A 21,102-nucleotide genomic window follows, 5' to 3' on the forward strand; every position below is an offset into this window, starting at 1 on the left:
GTAAATTAATCATTTAATGAATATTGTAGAGATATCAATTGAGAAATCAATGTGAATAAATAAGTATTGATATTATTTAAAATTAATCTGGATATAATTTAAGTTATACGTTATTAATTATTTATAACTAAATAAAGACATAGACTTGCACGCAAGTAAAAACCAATTTATTGAAATGTACGATTCGCAATCTCAGAATCTACAACTGGAAATGTCGTAATGTGAAACTCATTTACGTGTTAAGAAACAGCCGACAATTAGCTTTTTACTAAAGCAGTTCACGTTGTCCTTCTTGCCAAATCGTTAACGGCTCCTCGTATGGCAATATGATCTTTACAGAACGAAGAAGAGAGGTACCAATAAAAAAACTGTATCCGTAAAGATCGAAACCTCGTAATCAACAATTAGAATTTATTCAGTGAGATAAGCACCGTACTGGTACTTATTTCACCGCTTTTTGTAAAGTCAACAAACCGTGAGAACTTTATTTTTCTTTTAAAATAATACACAATCACATTTTTTTAAAAAAATTTTGTCTCCAATTTTGATTTTTCTTTTGCTTTCTAGCTGCAGCTGGGATGATGAAGACCAGCTTTCATACTATATTGTAGGTGGTCGGGATGTATTAGGTTTTTCTTCCTTTGCAATCTTTGCCAATCTGTCATCTGACATTCTGTCCACGTGGTATCTCCATTCCCTTCGCTGATTTCTAGCCCATCTCACTACATCCTGGATATCACATATCTCCCTCAATTCATCATTTCTCTTGCGGTCAAATAATATGTGTCCCGCTATTGATCTCAGCGTTTCAGTAGTTCTTAAAAGTCGCTATTCTCTGGATAATGCAAAAGATTTGGTTTTTTTTCAGGGATATTTGCATGTTAAAAGCTTTCGATATTTGTTCAAACCTATACAGTAGCCTTTGTAAGTTATCTTCGTCTTTTGAGATGATCACTGCGTCATCAGCATTACTATTTTTATTTCTTTGTTTCCCATCCGGTATCCTCTTCCAGGTTGCTTTACCTCGTTTATAATCTCATCCATTATGATGCTGAACAAGATCGGGCTGAGGCTGTTTCCTTGTCTGATACCGGCCGTCTTAAGTAGAGTTGTTACATCCCTCAATCGTATCCTATCATTAAATTTTGACATCTTGTCATCCTAAACTTTCCTCGTTTCATTAAAAAGACGATAAAGCTCACGTAGAAAGTTATATAAATTTCATCGGGCGCATATCTGAAAAAGCAACCCTTTTCCTGTCAATAAGCCTCTGTTAATTGCCCTTTATCTACATTTGAACATGCTGCGCTTATTTAGTATTTGTTTAACAGCCTCTGGCAACTTATGGAAATGGTAGAAAACTGTGTGTTCGTTAAGCAAAAATTATTAATTAAATTTTTGTGTGGACTAAATCGATGTTATTCGCTCTATCTCTTACCTTTCCCAAACCCTTAACAGTCACTTTCTATTTCGTTTCGAATCATTGAAAGTAAATATTTTAGAAGATAATAATACATCGTTCGTTCTCTTACTCTGTCGGGTTTTCTTCCCCATACATCGGAATCTCTTTTCTATTTTATTAACATTATCTATTGTTTGAATATATTGTTAAAATACTCACAGTTGCCATTAAATAACTAAGAAAGGATTAAAGTCGATTAAATATTGAAATTGGAAGTTGAAATAAATATAAAACTGTAAAAATGTAAAACATCCATTTCTTCTGAAGTATACTTTTATTTACAACAAAAATAACGAAAAAAATATAACCCCTGAATCCAAACTAATTTTTTACATTCAAGTTTCCCCCTATTTCTATCACATTCCAAAACATACAAATCACCCTGTTTCCTTTGCCAGTCAACTCGCCCCTGAACCTTATTTTATATTTGTACAATGTGTTCATACGTCCGTTCATATTAACGACAATTTTTTAAAAATTACAAGTTCCTGTCGAAAAAATTCCGAACGCCTCTTCAAGATGCTTTTTATTTTGTTTTCTAATGATGGGCAATCGTTTATGGAGACAGCTCGTAGATATTGAATATACAAGATGTTTTTTACTCCTGTTTTCCTTAACTATGCATCTTTTTTAATTCGACAAATGCATTAATAGAAAAATTGTAAATGTAGTTCATATTATATGTAGTTCACAAAAGTCAAGTGTTTTTATATAATCATCTGATATCAAAATATTTTGATTAAGACTGAGTCAAAATTATGAAAAAAAAACAATTTCATAACAGAAGAGACCTTAAGTCAAGACAATTTAGAAACATACACATATCTAAAAGTTATGTTATCACCCCGTTGCTTGGTTGATTCCAAGGACTCAATCTGCCAACTCCTTTGAATTTTACCGCCGAAATGAAAACCTTCTGAATTAGCTGAAGACCAGCAGTGAATGTGTTAATGTTAACAGTGTTCTTGATGGTAACCATATTATTTTCATCTTCTATTTTAATCATTCCCCCCACAATCCCACTACGGAAGCGCTTCGGCCGTTTTGGACGCTTCCTATCTGTTTAACATTCGCCTAAGTGAATCATTGTAAATATTTTTCTGGAAATGGAAAAAATTGACTGTTTTTAGAATACAATACATCTTCGTAAATGGAAGAGAAACTAGAAACTCTGTTCCAAGACTCCGTACCATCACTTACGGCCGTAAAATGTCACGCAGCCGCAAACGTGGCAGGTTGACTGACGACGGTTAAAAGCTGCGACCACCAGCGTATCATCGAAAAATTTCACCAAATGGTACGGGATTTCCATCGGATTAATATTAAAGAGAAAGAAAAGGCTATTGGAATATCAAAAGAGACTATTTTCTGTATACTCACCAAAAAATTATGCTATTCGCTTATTGGATGGGTCGATTCATAACTATAGATGAAACCTGGATCAAGTACCAAGAAAGTGTATTGCAAATGAAAAACCTACTGCCAAAAATAGAAAGACGGTCTCAAGTGACAGTGCTCGTTGTTTGGGATAATCATAGGATTGTGTTAATCAATTATCTTCAAAAATAAAAAAAAACAACAAGAGAGTAGTACAAATCACTGCAAGATAAGGTATGTAACATCGTTAATGACAATAATAATAGTTTCATTTCCTTTGATCTCCTCAAATTCATATTTAATTATGTTTAAGTAGTCCTAATCTCCTTAATTCTGCCACTAACTTCCTTTTCACGTATTTCAAATCAGTATACTTCAATGCCAGAATAGTTTTATTATCCCAGACACATAAATACCATCTACTATGTTTAAAATTTTTATTTTTCAATTTGCAATCTGCTATATTATCTGCTAGAGTACTTAACAAATATGAAATCATTTATTTCTTCTGCTGTTTTTTGAAATGATGAATTAGGTTCTGCAATTATTTTACTACAGAAGTTTGAATTAAAAGTATTCAGTTCACGAAATGGGTAGGTAACTAAACAGAATTATTATTAATTTTTAAATGTGTCAGAAAAACGTTAAATAGAATAAAAAATAAAATTTATAGCAACAACATATGTTACAACTTTATAAAAACAAACCTTTTTAAACCAAAACAGATGATTACGATTGTCTGAAACGTAATTTTGTTAATTTGAATATTCAAATCGAAACACGTCCTGTGAAAACCTCAACTACTTGGTATATATCACAATCAAAATAAAAAAAATGAAACGTCCTTGACAGAAATATGTATTCGGAATCGGAAAACCCATAAAGACTTCTTGATAAGAATTGCGCAAAACCACATGCTGCCAGACTTCAACATCGAATACCAGAAGTCCTCGTACCCAAAAACTGAATTCTCGATGCCATAACGAATTGACACTCTCGATAATCGAGGTACACTCACTCGAAGCTTTAACATTCTTTTATCATACATGAAATTACTACAGAACAGAAAAACATACCGTGATGTACCTGCTTCAAATAGTCGACGCGCTCAATCAAAACTAAAAATTGTTTATTTTAATCATCTAATAATTTAGTTCTTCTCAATTTTACGATAGTCCAGTACACAGATATTCCTGAACTAGAAATCTAGAGAAAATATTTTCAGCTTTGGAAAATTTCAAACTGAGCATATTAAGTCTGAGTCTCCTACCTTAGACACTAAGCTAAAAATGATGGGGGTTCAAAAACTGTTTCGGAAACTGAAGCTTGGAAAAGTTTTGTTTTGCTAATCTTTTCTGATGATGATGATGATGATGATGATGTATAAATTGTGCAAAATATGCTGATAAATTTTGAGATTCTAGTTTCAAATATGTGTATTTTCGTAATTATATAAATAGATATCCAAATAATTTAAAAAATTATACATACTTCCATACTTAATTTCTAACTTTAATTCCTTGGTATAAAACGAAACTGTCATAATCAAATTTGTTATTTTAATTCATGTTTTTCGATGTTTGCGCAGTAAAATGTAAATAAAAATTTAAAAAAAGAAACGAGGGCAAATCTTATAAAATCATTGATAGTTTCATAAATTGAGATCACTAATATATCCAAAATCAATCTTATAACAAGGATAATAAAACCACTTTAGACCAGCGATATTCATTCTTTACAAAAAGAAAGCTGATAATGTTTGATAAAAAATCACCTCCAATCTCTATCCGTTCCTAAGATATAGTATACATCCCAAACCTTCCACGATATAGGATTGAATATCTTGGCTATACCTCATAAATTTATTTATTCAATACTTTGACATGTATTTTTGGTAAAAGTTGATTGGTCAGTAGGACTAGGTACCTCTAACCCAATGCCGTCTTTTAAATATATCAAAAATAAAAATATTTTTGCCATGTTACTAGTTACAAATAGGTAAACTTGATAGAGATGCCCTGGCGATAGTGATAGCCAGTAGTTTAAATCGGAAAATAAACATATGTACGATCGTGCAGACGGTTCCAACCGAGTTAGTTGGTTACCCATAATTTGAGCACAAAGTGTGTTGTTATGTTTGAAAATTCCTTTGTTTTTACAAAACTTTATAATATTTTTTAAGCTAGAAGCAACTTTTTTTACTACAAATATGTCTAATTTGTATCAGTATTGATCTCTAATCGTTTTATTTGCAATTTGATCGGTGTACATCTAGGTACAATCCAAACCTCAAAAATTAATTATCTATTGGTTTATACACATTGCACAATAGGTCATCTGCTATACCTTTTTGGTAGAGATGCCTCGGTGTCATATGAATATGTTCTCAAAGAGGTATCTGGACAGAGGAAAATTTATTGGCAGCCATCCAGGCACTTGAAAAAGGCGAGCTAAGTACTAATGTAGAAGTGCACTCTTAAGGAATACCATCAAGAACTCTCGAAAGAAGTTGCTGCGGGAAAATACTGCTTACGATGTTTCCATAGAAGAAATTTGGAACTTTCCATAGGGTTTGTAAGAAAAAGGAAATAATAATTTCATATTATGACATATAGGCCATCACTACTGCAACGTAAGAGGCATCTTACCCAACTCTAGAGGTACAGATAGCTGAATTTTTTTTTGTTTATATTTCGAAGAATAGTTTTTTTTCTGAAAATTTGTATGTATATTAGTTCTTACTATATAAAGTTTGATTTCCTCATACATGTCTTTGTTTTATTTAAATTAACAAAGTTAAATTGCTAGGAAAGAGATGTGGGGCATCTTTACCAACTTTACCCAATACGCATCAAATGCCAACCACAGAAAAAAATGTATAGTGGCATGCAGCGTCAGACGCTGCATAAGCAAGTCCCACAAGGTCCACGGTCACACAAAGTGTATTGGCACATCAAGTGGAAGTTGTTTTAGCATTTCTGCAGTCCCGTGATTTCCTTATATATGCATCGCAAAGAAAAAAACATCTCAAAGGAAAGCAATTTTACCATGATGACGAACCGACCAGTGGCTCTGTTCACATTCACATAAAATCTGGCTGACAAGTGCAAGGTCTAGTTTATTGGGGTCACTGGGACGACGAGCGCATTCTTGGTATAGCTATTACATCCCGGAGTATCTGCTCGTAAAATAAACTCTGCGGAAGCGGACGATCGGGAAAACCGCTGATGCATGAAAGAAGAAGAAATTGCAGACCAAGCCATCGGTGAATGCCTGGTACTCACCCGTGCGAAGTTGAAACACTTGGACAAGCCTTACAATTCGCCTGGTGACGTTGAAAGATTCATGCCAAGGAGCCTGATTAACTTTTTAGAGAAAATCAAGCTTTGGTTATTTTAAGTGGGGGGCGACGAGCCTATCAGGAGTGCGCAACAGTCTTTGACCTCCCACTGATGAACTATGAACAATGGTTAGTTCGGTTAGTTAAATAGTGGGAGATTAATGTTCAACCCTCTACGTATTATTTTTAAATAAAGCTTTTGATCCACATTATCGTCTTTATTTAAACTGTCGTCGTATCAACGAATATAGTTATTGTTGTTATTCATATATATAATTTGGTCGTAAATTCCTCTTGCCAAAAAGAAAAAATTCAGGTGGTTCACTACACCAGTCCAATTTTATAATAACGTTCGACTAACTTATTCCAACAATTTTCAAAGTTTTTATTCGAGAAATATTTTTTTCTGGCTGGGATCCCCGACTATAATTGTTTTGTATGTATATATAGTCGCCGAAGAAGCAGGTCATGGCTAACTCGGATCTTTCTCAGTCCTAGTTGAGTCAGTTTCACTTTTCTGCATAAGGAAGACTCTACTTGACTCAACTAAGACGTTGGTAAGAAGAAAGGGAAATCCTAGTTGGGATAAGGTTAATTACACTGATATAAAAAATAACAAGATAATTTGAAATAACAAAAAACCGCTGTGATTGTGAAAATTTTCCAGTTTATCTTTCTAGATAAAAAAAAGTAATTTTTAAGAAAATTAAAAGGAAACACAAGATGAACACTGGAAAAATAACTATTGACATAACTTTTTTTGGTTGGTTGATTGACCGCTTAGAAAATGGCAATTCAAGACTTCATTTTAGGAGTATTTACTACAGAATAACAAACTGAAAATTTAATTAAACAGCTATATTATCGGCATATAAAAACATTCAAATTCAAACGCCAGATATAAATGAATTACTTCGACGTTATGTATATAAAATGTTGCTTGTTGCAAATCTATTGATAGAAATATGTATTAAACATGTGACATCAGCTTTTGTGATCAGTGATGAACGGAGTACAAATGACGAAGTCACAAAAAAAAAGGTTTCCATTTGAAAAGGAAAAAGCACTGATTCGTCAAGATGCACCTTGTCATCAATTTATGAAAACAATGGCAAAATTGCATGAATTGAGGTACAAATTATTTCCGTATCCACCAGATCTGACCCCAGTGACTTTTGCCTGTTATCAGAAGACATCGTTTTAAAATTTTCATTGCTTCTATTTACAAATAGAGTGAAAAAATGTTTTTCAATTCCCATAAATACTATACGATTCCGGGGCTAAAAAATTAAATTTTCAAAAGATTTTTTAACAAAAATAAACTCTTAACTAGATAGAATGTATAAGAATAATGTTAATTTTTGAATGAGTAATGAATGAGTTAATTATTTTACTTAATTTTGTATCAAGTGAACCTAATTTCGTTAAGTTATTACCTTTATTATTAAAAAACATGTGGCATATTTCAGTTGATTCAGAAACAGATTTAAGTATCTTTATTTAGTTCAGATAAAATTTCCCAAGGTACGATATCACATTTAGATTCATCACCAAACGTGTTTGAAACATGTACAAATTGTACGGGTGAATACATGTATCTAATATCAAAGAACGTTAGAGTAATTTCATCCTCAGCAATATGTTATTTACCCCAATTTACCACCAACCCTTTTAAAGGATACGCCAATAGTTCATAAGAAAATCATTCGCTTTATTTTGTGTTCAAGTTAATATACTAGGAAAGTCAAAATGTCATACAAAATAGTTGTTTTGTAAGAAAATTATACAGTTTTATGAAAAGTTTCCATATTTCAATTTCTTATATCCATTTCGAAAATTTTGAAAATATAAAAAAATACAGTAGAACCTGTTGATGGCCTAAGACACTGTGACTAAGTGATCAATATACGGAGGTGGTCAACTTGAATAATTTTTAGAAAATAAAATTAGATACAATAATAGAAATAAATTATTAACCTAAATTATAATAAACGTTTGAATAACTGTAATAAATAATATGTTTATCATGAAATTCCAACAACTGCTTAAATTTATGTTCTATATTTCTATCTACAAATCCATTCCCAAAAAAAATTTATCCTTGCCATTTCGCCCAAATAAAAACGCGTCCTCATCTCGCACTTTTAAATACTTATTTAAAAAAGAGCAAAAAATATTTTTTTCTTCTCTTCTCGGTTGTTTGGGATTTTACGAAAAATCTATTTAATATTTCTAAACAAGGTTTATAGAATTTTGTTGATTACTTTAGATATTAAAAACATAGAAAACAAATTTCTTACCATCTAGTTGATATTAACCTGAAGCAATATTAAAGCTAAATATTCAAAAATTTGGCGATTTTGAAATTTTTATTTGGCATTATTTTCGACAGTTTTTTACCTAATTTTTACAAAAGCTTTAAAAAATAGATCAAAATATGCAAAAATGGATTGAGAAGATTATCTAAATAACATTTAACATTAGTGTCACCAGTGCATTGCACCATGTAATTATCATTGCTTTCGCATCTAGTGTATTCTTCTGATCGAAGGAGAAGTCGTTGTTGGAACAGAATCTAATTATAATGCAAAAGAACAAAATATAGAAATTGATGGAGAAGAAGTTGGACAGATTATATCACTCTCGAAGCTAACTATCTTTATGAATTGAACTAAAGATTAATTATAAATTATTTCTATATTTATAAATAAATGATTCTGACATTTCGAACCGTGTATAACTTAAAACATTAAAGCCAAGCCGGGGGTATACTGTTAGTCCCGCCACAAACTACTATGAGCCAAATACAAAACTAAATGGAAAGTATATTGTGGAAAACTTTATAAAGATAATTTATTTCATAAAATAAACAACTGCCAGAAGAAATAACTACCCCTCAATAGTCTGATATACTAAGATCGGAAGTTGAAAATGCCTAGAAACTTCTCCGAGACAAAAAATCACCAGCTTCGGATCAAATAACGGCAGAGGTCTTAAAGGCTCTGGGCAAGGAAGGAATAGAAATATTTCACAAAATCTGTAACCTTATATGGAAAACAGAACAATGGCCTGTAGATTGGAGAGAGTCGCTGTATCTCGCAGTATATCTAGTTTTTATATTATCAACACGCGTTTGATAAAGTTAACTGGAGCTTATCTTTGGATCATAATGGAGGAAATGGGAACGCAAAAACACCTAGTTCATCTAGTGCTCAACCTCTATCAGAAAAACAACGCGAAAGTTAGAATAGACGGTGTTTACTCGGGGACATTCAGAACGACCGCAGGAGCTAGACAGAAATGTAAATACGAATATAATGATAGTTGCTTCCTTAATAACTAATACTAAAGATGGAAAGACAAATCTATCACGAAAATAATGAAACTCCATTTAGTTGATGCTCTTATCTTTCCCATTGCAACGTACGCATCGGAAACATGAACTTTAAACAAAGCAGATAAAAACCGAATAGCGGCTTTCGAAATGTGAGTCTATAGACTTCTCTTACGAGTATCATGGACAGAACACCGAACCAACATATCCGTATTACAAGAAATTGGTCCAAGTACAAGGTTGCTAACCAGAATAAACCGCATGTATCTGCAGTTCTTGCGATATATAGCTATAAGATTAGGAAATATCGAACTATTAATCATAGAAGGCAAAGTAGAAGGCAAACGCCCAACTAGATAATTGGAACAGGATAGGCAAGCATGGAAACAAAAGCTGAATCAAATATAAATGATGTCACTTCATCCTCTGGAGGTTAATGGAAAGAGGATTCGATTATGGTATGTGACACTCTTTTGTAATTAACAACTAATTATTTTAAATGAACTAAAAATATATAACAAAAAATTAAATAGACTGCGCTTTGGAGATGTGCATTATTCAAATATTTCTGTAATTTATAGTTTTCTCTCTTTTCGCGATCATTTATATTTATGATTGGCAATTACAGCAGGATGTCGTGTAGCAAAACCACATACTTAGTTTGTTCATGAAAATTGTGAGAATTCTTTGTTATTGATATATAATTAAGTGCATTTCACCGGTGCATTCTACTTGAATTCACACAGAAGTGAAAAGGAAATCTAAATTCTATTGACACGTTTTATACTTTCCTTAAATATCAAAAAATACTTTCTTTTATCACGTCTCGCTTTTTTCTTTGTGAAATTATTTAAAAACCACCAATTGATAGTAAATATTAATAAAGAATATTTAATATTCAATATTTATCAATGTTCTTAACATCAACAGAATTATAAACATGAGTTTTTAAACATTCATCCATTAAATTCGTCCTTTATACTTTTAGAAAATTGATTTATGATTCTGTATTATTAAAATGTTTACTAATCAACACAGATATTTACCTCTCTTTTTTACGTTTAAGTATAATTAATTAAACTTTTGAGGAAAAATCCTTCAACAACGATCAGGGAATATTGTTTATTTGAAATATTTTTTTGATGTTGAAAAAAAGTTCAGAGGAAAAGGAAAGTATATAACTAAAATTAATCCTTAGCATATGATATGTATTAAGTGATTTCTTCTACCTCTCTCTTCAATACATAGTCGTGTTTTGGAGTTACGTCCTCATTCCTGGTATGCCAGATACCAATTTTCGTAAGTGTAGCATGTCTTCGGTGATCTTTGGCCATTCAGTAACTAAAAATTCTTTACTAATTTTGGCTATCCGATCATCAATTATTTTTTTCCGCATCATATTATTAGTCTCTTCTCCTACCTCTGATCCATCTAACTAGTGTCTACTCAAACAATATTACTTGACATTTTCTTCATTGTGAAAGATGTTTATTTCTATCTCATTTATTATTTCAGGAGATAATCCTGTCTGGGAGCTACGTCGTCATCATTACTGCAATGCCGTAAACCAGCTTTCTTCCCATATATTCGGTCCAATTGATCTTTTCAAACTCTTCTTCTACCTCTGACCCATCGCAAATTTGTCGTAGTCTTAGCCCTATATTTCCCGTAGTATTCTTAATTTAATAATGGGAGTAGTAGTTTCGGCTGTTTCTTCTCCAGCATCTGTCATAAAAGATCTTCCATAATACTTTTAGATTCTCACTTTACACTCAATTGACGCATACATATTTCTCCAGAGGATTTCTGTTAAAATGGTCGATGTCTTTGTCAACTGACTTTTCACTTCTTTTACTATATTTCTGCTACTCGTAATATTCACTCCTTCTGTAAAAATATATTTAGATTTATTCTCTTTACTACTCGTCATTTATGTAGCAGTTAATTTTCGCATCCTCGTATGCTACTGTCCATTTCAAAGGTTATTGCGTCCATGATCAAGAAGAGGATTGGCATAAAGCTGTTTTCACTTCTATTTGTATTTCCTCTGATATTTTATTAACTGTTTTTATTGTTGTTGGTGTACAGGTTTTAAATTTATTTTATAAATCGTTGGTCGTGTTTCAGAAAGTCTTCAAATCGTACCTAGTCAAAAACTTGCGTTAGTTCCGCCGAATTCGATGCTTTCCTATGCTATCTGTCTTAGGATGAATATTGTTTAAATGATTAATTTGTTAAGGCGCAGGCTGCGTAGAGAGAGCCCAAGTGTAATACAAATATTGAGAGTTGGGAAAAGGTATGTAAGGGTTTATGGCAAGAAGTTATTGAAGAAGCATGCGTAGATAAGTCGTAAGAATATTTAGAAAGTTATAAGTAATACAGGATAAGATGTAATTGGTTATAATGATATGTAAAATAGAAATTTCATTGGTTGGAATGATGATATATATATGGTTGAAAAGGTAGGATTAGAATCCAATAGTTACGGTTCTACCAGTTGATCTTACTACTTACCTAAATTTACAGACAATTTACAAATCGAGGAAACGATGATGATAATTAAAAAATCTAACCAAACGATAATAGTTCCTGTTTTATTCTTATTTGGGTGGTAGACATTCTATCGATAATAGTAGATAGCCCATTTCCTTATTTTCTTAACTATTTTTAACATTTAATTAACATGTATACACGTGAAAAAAATATAGAAACATCAAATACACTTTATTCCTTTTTAGAGGTAACCTATAAATTATAGAGCTTACTAATTTTTCTACCATAGAATGTTTTTTTCCATTTTTTGGATGTTTTGAGGGATGTGGCTAAGGCCCCTTTGCTCTAAAACTATCAATATATACCAAGTACTACCGAAATACAATTTTTACTGGATGTTCAAGTTTCCATGTCACTTTTTCAACTTTTTCTCGAGCATGAAATATTACGGTCGTAATAAATTTCATTATATCAAATTTGAATCAAATAATTTTCATTTATCAAACGTGAAGGCAGTTTCTTAATCTGATATTAAATTATTATAAAATTAACTGTAGAAGATACACTTCTCTTACCTACCCCACTTTTTACACCCTCTAATTTTCCAATTTCCTAACTCACCCCCTTGTAGACGACAAATTTATAGACCCTAAAAGAAAGCGGTAAATTACAGTTTTTTTATTGCTCTTCTTACATATTCAAAGCGTGTGATCTGAATCGAGTAAGGTCATCCCTTTTGCCCTCTTTACCATTAACAATTATGGGTTTATAGGATGTTTTAACTAGAAACACATGTTGAACGTTCAAGAGACTGATCGAGACACCACACACAGAAGCACAGTTTGTATTTAGTATATAGTTATAAAATAAATAATTGATGTGGCTATAAAAAACGATGAACACTAATAAAGAGTTTCATCTTTACAGTTTACAGAGTGAGTAAGTTTAGTATTTATTTTCAACAACTTTACATTGCACTGCCTGAGTTTACGAGTTAGTCCAAGAGCCCCAACCAAAAAACTAGGTTCTGAAAAAAATGAACAGCGCTCCAAACTTTTTTAAATATGGTTTTTACTATATATTTAGTTAATGATCAAAGATAAATTTCATTGGAAACCTATGCGTTATACAAAAAAAAGTTTCAAATAAAAAATATGGAAAATATTATCTACAATAATGATCTCTACAATTTTTGTCGTATGATGCACGGTTCGCGAGATATTTAATGAAACGTGTTTTTCAAGAAGCCCCCCATGACGCCCACTTGAATTTAAATTTTGGGGACACCCCTGAACATATTAAAAAAAATACCTGTTCCCATACGTTTTTTACAAAAAAAAACCCGGCTCTTGGCCTACGTGTAATTGGAATATTCTTCTAGATATTTTTGTTATACGGATCATAATTATTGGTACTCTTGTGCCAATGTCAAAATTGAAGGTATTAACCATTATAAAATGAATTATTCCTCCCAGTAATTCTTTGTACAGTTGCTGGAATAATGCTAAGAATTGATGTTGAGAATAGGAAGGGTTTGTCCCTTAAAAATACAAAAAGTTCAGAATTTCAGAAATGGAGAAATATTTCAAAGATTTTACAACAGGTATACCAAAGCAGAAAACCAAACAGTACGAGGAAAACCCTTTTTCAATGGGCTACGAGAAAGTTTCCAGCTAAAAACACTAAAAGTTTTCACACCTATTCATCTGTTTATATACATGTGTCATTCAGAGCTAATCTAACAGAGAAACAATAAAAAAATTAGCTAATCTGATCCTCTTCAACAAAGTACATCTTAAGAGCGAGAAAATAAATATCGGAAAGAATGTAAGAAGGAGAACTGGGAAGAGGATTACATAACCCTAATAAAATAAATACCATTCCAGGAGTGTTTAGGGTTAGTACCAAATACTAGAATTCTGTTCAAGAATCTCACATACATACTTGCTATGAAGATCAACTTAAAATTTTAGAGAAAAATCCTATATCAATAATTCTGATAGTTATGTATCTATCAGAACAGTGAGCTCTCATATCATCGCTTCAAAACTAATGTGAGAATACCCAAGAGTATGCGAGATTCATACAGTTTATTTATTGGAAAAACCTACTATTACCAATGAGTTGCCATACCTTTAATTGGATTTTTGTAGGGAAGGAAAACGATCCTATAGGAAAGAGTTACGGAAAGAGGTACCTTCCTTAGCTGTATCATTCCAAAAAGTACTTCCAGAACTTTGATAATCAAAGCAAAAATAAGCTACACCTCCTGATTACCTTGCTGTTTCAGAAAACACCTGATGATGTATCAAAAACTAACAGGCGTAGATACTGTTGCTAGAAAGGAAAAATGTTCATGATTATAGGTGCAAGTTGAACTCAAGAAACCAACAATTTACATACAAACAAAGTAATAGATTAAGTTCAGCGCGTAAGACTTTTATTGATTCAACAAATTACATTGATATTATTGTAATCGATAAATTTTCTGTATTCAATATTTTTTTCTATTTCAAGTATGGAAAGACAACTGTATAAATATAATTATAAGTCATATTCGATACTAGGATTGAAATCTATCCAAAAGAATATTAAAGTGTCTTGTTTGAAAAGAATTTGAGAATTTGTTAAAGACATTCCAGGTAATTCCTCATACTAATTGGTTTAATTAATTGTAGTACAAGATTCACTAAAATGATTAGCTTGGTGTCGCTTAGTTTAATAGCAAAATCTGCACCAATATATGACAATATATTTGTTCGAAAATAGCCTATTAATATCAAATACATTGGAAAATGAAGAAAAAGAGTTACAGCATGAGATTTTCTATACGAAACTTTTCATTTTTGAGCCAAAATGAATTTAAATTTCCTAATTCAATCCGTTAATAAATAGATCCTACTTAAAATCATAACCAACGATAACTCTTTTTTATCACACTTATGGTTCCCACTACGGAAATTACAAGTCTCTAAATTATCTATTTTACCTAATTGAGTATATCTCTTATGAAGATTTTACATTTTTCTTATTCATTTTCGAAAAATGGCATTCGCATCAACTCTCATTAAAGAATTTTGCCTTATTAAAATTTTATTGGTATTTTTGTTTCCTACTTATTATTAATAAAAGGAAAAAATTCTACTCATAACACATACCAACATTACATTACCAACATATATTTATGTCATGAATAGTTACAGTTTACATGACTACAATGTTCCAATATAATAAAACACTTTGTAACATTTAATATTTACATAACCTTTACAATTATGCACAAATATCTAAAATAAAGTTCACCTTCGTCTAATTAATATCTGAACAGGTCCAACTATTTATCCTCAAACACATAAATAACGTAATAAATCAACAATTCTCAATGACATTCTAAAAATGTATTTTCCAAAATTCTCATCCTCCTGCAACTCAATGTTTTTATGTTCACTTACCTTTTTCTACTTTTGGTATTAGTGGCGCCAGCTGTGATCTATTACCCGAACTTGGTCCGAGTTGTGTTAAATTCTGTTCGCTTGGTGTAGAAAGTTTCTCGGCGAGAATCGGATTCGCGGCCGCGATTGTATATTTTCGCATTTCGAGTAGCACTTGCGCGCTCTTTTGGTCGGAAGAAGAATTATTGTCGGGGTCATCATTAGGAGAATTATTGTTTTCTTCTTGCTGAAATAAGAACTTTCGTTTTAGTATGGATTCAAACTTATTTCAATAGATGGCGAGAGCAACTTTAACATGATGTGAATTATATTTCTTTTGAAAACTCAGTTTGATATTGTTGATTTACACTAAAGTGTGAGAATAGTGATTGTTTTTCTGTCAACTATAAATTATAGTATCCAAATTCAAATCAATAAAGATAATATTTTGACTTGTTCCTGCCTACTTCAAAACCAAAGTAACTAAAGGAAAGAAATCTGTAATTTTGCTGATAGATACTAGTCTCTTTTTTATAACTGCTGCTAGAGGTCGTTTTTTTGAAATAATAGATATGAAGAAATTAAGCTAATATGTTATTCTACTCTTATTTATTCTTATCTATTGGTCCTCTTTTTGTTAAAATTATAATTTTACAGAATTTTCGACATAATTAAAGTATTTTTTGTTAACAAATAAATTGAATTCAAGATATAGTATTCTCATCTTCACCTGGACTTAGTAAATTAATTGGGTATTAAAATAGCTCTCGATTGTGAATTTATTACATCGTATCTAAACAGAAGACAACTAAATCATTATGTCTCAATAACTTCTTTCAAGTCGAAACTTTCTGTTGCAGTCGAACAAAAAGAAACTGACGTGCATAAACATTTACCACTCTCACTTCTATTCAACGTATATTAAAGTTATCGCTTTATTACTTCATTCATAGGTGGCACTACTAAACGCTTTAAAAAAATATTTATAAATTATTTCATACTTACCTTAATATAAGTCGTTTGACTAAATTCACTTAAAATACTTTCAATTTCAATGGCAGTTGTATCTGACAAATGCTTAAATATATCTTCATCAGCTATATTAGGTTCCTGCATGGGCGGTTCAACGAGGGTGTTGAGATCGGATTGAGATAATTCACCCAAGCCATTGGCTCCAGTGGCGACGTTTTGTTGACCAACAGCAACGGAGGCATCCTAAAAAATTATTGATAAGAAAATAAGGAGCTATAATTGTTCAAACATTGAATTCTGAAGTTCATTGAAATGTTTAAACGAATAATTATTGTAATTTGAGTAATAAAGTGATCATCAGATTTCCAAAATTCGATATTAAAAATGAAGTATCATAAACTACATGTATTATATGGTTGCTTACTTGGAGGCAGGAAGATATATCAACCATCTTTCCGTCATGATCGGAGCTCCATAGTAAGTCGTTGTCAATAAATGGCATCACCAACGACATGGGCAACTGGTGGCCCCCGAGGGATTGCGCCCCCTCCACGTTGCTAACCTCCTGCCCAATTAAAAACTCACAATGTCTCCAGTCTATCCTATCTTAGATGCCTCCCAATATATTATCAGAAGAGATCTGAAAAATTGGAAAATATCTTAAAAATATCAAACAAAGTTAAATGAAGATGATGGTTAAAGTACAAAGACGTTATATACATATGCTTTTAATCAATTCCAAAGAAGCCTACTTCACTTAAAAAGATGCTGCCAGAATAATTATAAAAATAGGCAGAATCGTTAATAATGGCACAACATAGATGGAATACGGAATAAATCAACTTAATTGAAAATTTGTATTGTGCCAAAAAACTGATCATAATCACAGGTGGGTGATAAAGAATAATTGAGGTTCACATTTTGTGTTCAAGACTGATAAATCTGTGAGACGTCAATTTAAAAAATTTGTAATAGCATTTTAAGTACAAAAACATATCCCAAATGCGACATAAACATAAACTATCGAAAGAGTATTTCTTAGTTTGAAGGACCTCACATGCCATTATACGACCATAATTTCGAAAGAGATGACGCTGGCAATTAATTCAATGCGGAGCATACCATGTATGGTCAAAAACAAAAGATATAATTAATAATGAAGGGCACAGTCGAGTGCAGAAGTTATGTGTTATAATGAACACACTTCAGTTTACAGACAATGAAATTTGTAATTTTCCTATAAGAAGATTATTTCTTAAGTAGGAAATCTATAATTATAATAGAATTTCGATTCTAATCATTTAAAATACCAATACATATACCTTGAAATGTCCCTGTGAATCTTGAACCTTTTCCAAAACATGAACCTTGATTTTGTTTTAATCTGTAACAAAAATATAGTAAATTAAATCAAATGATTCCCACAAAAAGTTAAGAACAAATATAGTTTGGGAACTACCCAAATAAAAGTTGCAAACTACAATTCCCAAATTTCGATAACATTTGCCTTCAGTGCATTCGTCGCATTAAATTCAGTTGATCAACCTAGGAACTCGTCAAAAGTCGCAAGAAGCTGTACGAAGGTTGAAAAAAGTATACGACTTGCTTTTTTAGAAAAATCCTGCAGAATAAAGACCAATGAATACGCTGAAGCATTGTCGTGATAAATCACTTGTCCAAAGTTATATCCGTTTCACTACTATAACGTTGTTTTCCTAGGAGTAAAAGAAAACAGTAACAGTTGTATTCATTTTGATTCGACTTTGACGTGCTTTTATGATCCTGTTCGTTCATTTTGACGAGGTGATATGGAGGTAGAATCGATACTTTCGAAACCTCGTGTATCCAAACTTGACTTATCGCTCACGAAAAGTCGAATAATAGTGTTAAGTTGATTACACTGTCTAATGGCTCGAGGATAATGTAATAACATCTGACCACCATAGTAGTGAGACGGAAGTAAATGAACTTATTCATTACCATAAAGGATCATAAATAATACATAAACTTCAATATTATCTAATATATTTCAAGACTTTCACTAACAGCTTCAAGATAATACCATGGAAGTGATAATTTCTCCATAAAATTCGGTTTTTATTGATTTATATTTCTTCACTGTTGCGACTTAGTGTTTCTTTTCAGTTTCAACTAATTAAATGAATGATTTGCTACTTATGAGCTCTTATTTATTATTATTTTTTTACTTCTCACTACAACTGACATTTATAGGGATCTTTTAAACTTCGGAAAAATAGTCCGGGATAAAACAATTTATGTGAGATGTCATAGAAGCAATCCTGAATGAATGAATATTCGTTAGCAACAATCTGTTATTAAGTATTTTCTCTATTAAATCAATTGGTTTCAATGTACTTACGTCACTTCTAGATGGTATTTATTACTCGATTTCATGGAGGATAGAGTAAAAAAAAGAATATCTGTTATGGGAGAAAAGTATCCAGCTGTATACGATTATAAATAACAGTTCAGAAACCTTCCAGAATGATGCTGTCATAGACATTCATATTATTTTTAACTCAATCATTTCTTTATGAAGTTTATCGCCTTGAGTTGTACAAAATAATGTACATATAACATTAAACAAATTTATCCTGATGCTAATGTGGCGCCACCCTTATTTAACGTATTTCGACCGACAGTTTTTTTATTTAGTTTACACATTCTCTGGACTTCTACTTCACTTTAGCCTCTGACAGGATGGCAATATCGATTAATAGAAACGTCGTATTTTTGAAGTCCTTGATTATCATATCCAGTTTATTCGCCACCACTGTCTATTTGTAGTTGAGTATCCTTTATTTCATCATAGACATCCATAAGTGATCAATTGTTTCATTCTACTGGAGTTTACTTTGTCTTTGAAAATCTTCTCTGTACTTGGTTGAATGGCTTGGCCTTGTGACGCTATTATAAATCATATTGTTTCACTTTTATGAATTTCTGTTGTCATTAAACTGAATGTCTATTTTTTCTTTATATCATCCTTGTGACTAAGATGGAATTTCTCTGAAGACGATAACTTAGTTATCGAAACCCAATGTAATTGTGAATGTTGGTCTAGTGGTGGTGTAAACAGTGTATTCAGTACCATCCTTGTGGATTTCTTTGGCGTAGTATCGATGCATTTCTTTCCATTTATTAGGTTTTTGCCTTTGTCTCTCTGTTATGTAGTTTTTATTATTGTTCATTGCTTATGAATCCTCTTCCTTTGCCATTATCTGATTATTATCAACATTCAAAAGACTTATGTCCTAGTCAGCCTAGATCCAGTATCATTTACCTATATCAGATACAAAATATTGAAAGGATTAAACTCCGTTCACATGATAAACACGCGCCTTGTGTGGTAAAGATTTAGTGAAAATGTTTTTTGATAATCCCAGTTTGGTCACATTTAATTAATCTCAATTGTACGATTTGCGTACTTGGCCTGTTTCTCCTGATGTTAAGAATATTAAGAGTTTTCAGTATGGAATGTCGACGAGAAGGACTGACTTGACTCTTCTTAGAACCCCCACGATGTCATTTTGTACTATGGTGTATAGGTATTGGGAAGATCGAACTTGTTGGCCAATTTCTGGTAAATGATGTTGCACCCTTGATTAAGCCGATGCTTAGTACTACAAGCAGATGTTATATATGTGCTGACAACTTATCCCCCATGAAGACTTCAGTATTTGGAAAGGGTCTTTCATTCGTAAGCCATCTGTTTGAAGTTTGGTTCTCAATATTTGACTGGTTGAGGTCGTGATGATGCCTACCGTGTAATGACTTTTGTAACCATTGCTTTAGATAAAGAATCCTTGGATATAATCCGATGTAATGCTAAGGTTTTTGATTTTTAGTTAAATAATTCAGGTAGTTTAATTACCTATCGAAATTGTAGGTTGACAATGTTAATTAAATATTTTTCACCCTCTTTTCGGAGTTATGTTGTTTCGATAGTGGATCACTTCGAGTGGTCGATCTTCTAACTCTGTTTTTGTCCATTTGAGAATTCGAAAAGGGTACGTTGAAATAGGCGTGGTATAGGTTTTGATTGCCTGGTCTAAATTGCCCGTATCTATTTCGATTTAATATTATCATTATTATTTGTAATAGTTATTATTACGTATTAGACTTCTTGGCTAATTCCGATTCTGTATACTGAAAATATTCATTGGTTATGTCACTTTCACTATTAGTCCAATTAAAAGTTTATTTCTCTCATAGAGGTCGCGAGAGCGGAGAAAGTTTTTACCGTCAAGCACAACGCATAACCGAGAAAATCCATCGAAATGGAAAACTACGTAAATAAATATTACAACAATTGTAATTGGCTTGGGTCAACATACTGCGATGTAATCTAGAGGATGAATGGATCATTTTATAACGTTATTCAAAATGCAAAGGAACGAGGATAATGAGTCAAGATTCTATTTTAATGGACTAATAATTTACAATTATTAAACATTTTTATCTTAGTAATTGACAAAAATTCACTTCCGTCTACGCAACATATTCTTTATCGGCATGATTAATTTAATGAAATACTGCTTGAATCTTGAGAAAATCAGGTTCATATTACTATCATTTTTGTAATAATATTTTGTTATTTATAATGTTTTTATTCTTCATTGTGCTATTTTTGTGCTTACAGAAAGCTAAAGCAGCTCGTAATCTGTAAACT

The 21,102-nt window shown here is 31.9% G+C and overlaps 1 protein-coding gene across 2 annotated transcripts in view; it reads right to left on the reverse strand.

The window, feature by feature from the left end:
- The window catches only part of LOC130899640 (ecdysone-induced protein 74EF), a 293,099-nt gene that overhangs the window by 208,891 nt on the left and 63,106 nt on the right, over positions 1-21,102 (reverse strand). Inside the window, exons 2-5 of one of the 2 annotated variants that reach the window (XM_057809715.1) lie at positions 17,732-17,793; positions 16,834-17,049; positions 16,443-16,652; positions 15,459-15,684 (exon numbers count right to left, since the gene is read on the reverse strand). In XM_057809715.1, coding sequence (XP_057665698.1) covers positions 15,459-15,684; positions 16,443-16,652; positions 16,834-16,923 — 526 coding nt within the window. In that variant the 5' untranslated portion in view covers positions 16,924-17,049; positions 17,732-17,793. The remainder of the gene's footprint in view (positions 1-15,458; positions 15,685-16,442; positions 16,653-16,833; positions 17,050-17,731; positions 17,794-21,102) is intronic. The other variant, XM_057809716.1, reaches the window with a different exon arrangement.

This window comes from Diorhabda carinulata, chromosome 11, assembly GCF_026250575.1.
Source record: "Diorhabda carinulata isolate Delta chromosome 11, icDioCari1.1, whole genome shotgun sequence".
Lineage (NCBI taxonomy): Eukaryota > Metazoa > Arthropoda > Insecta > Coleoptera > Chrysomelidae > Diorhabda > Diorhabda carinulata.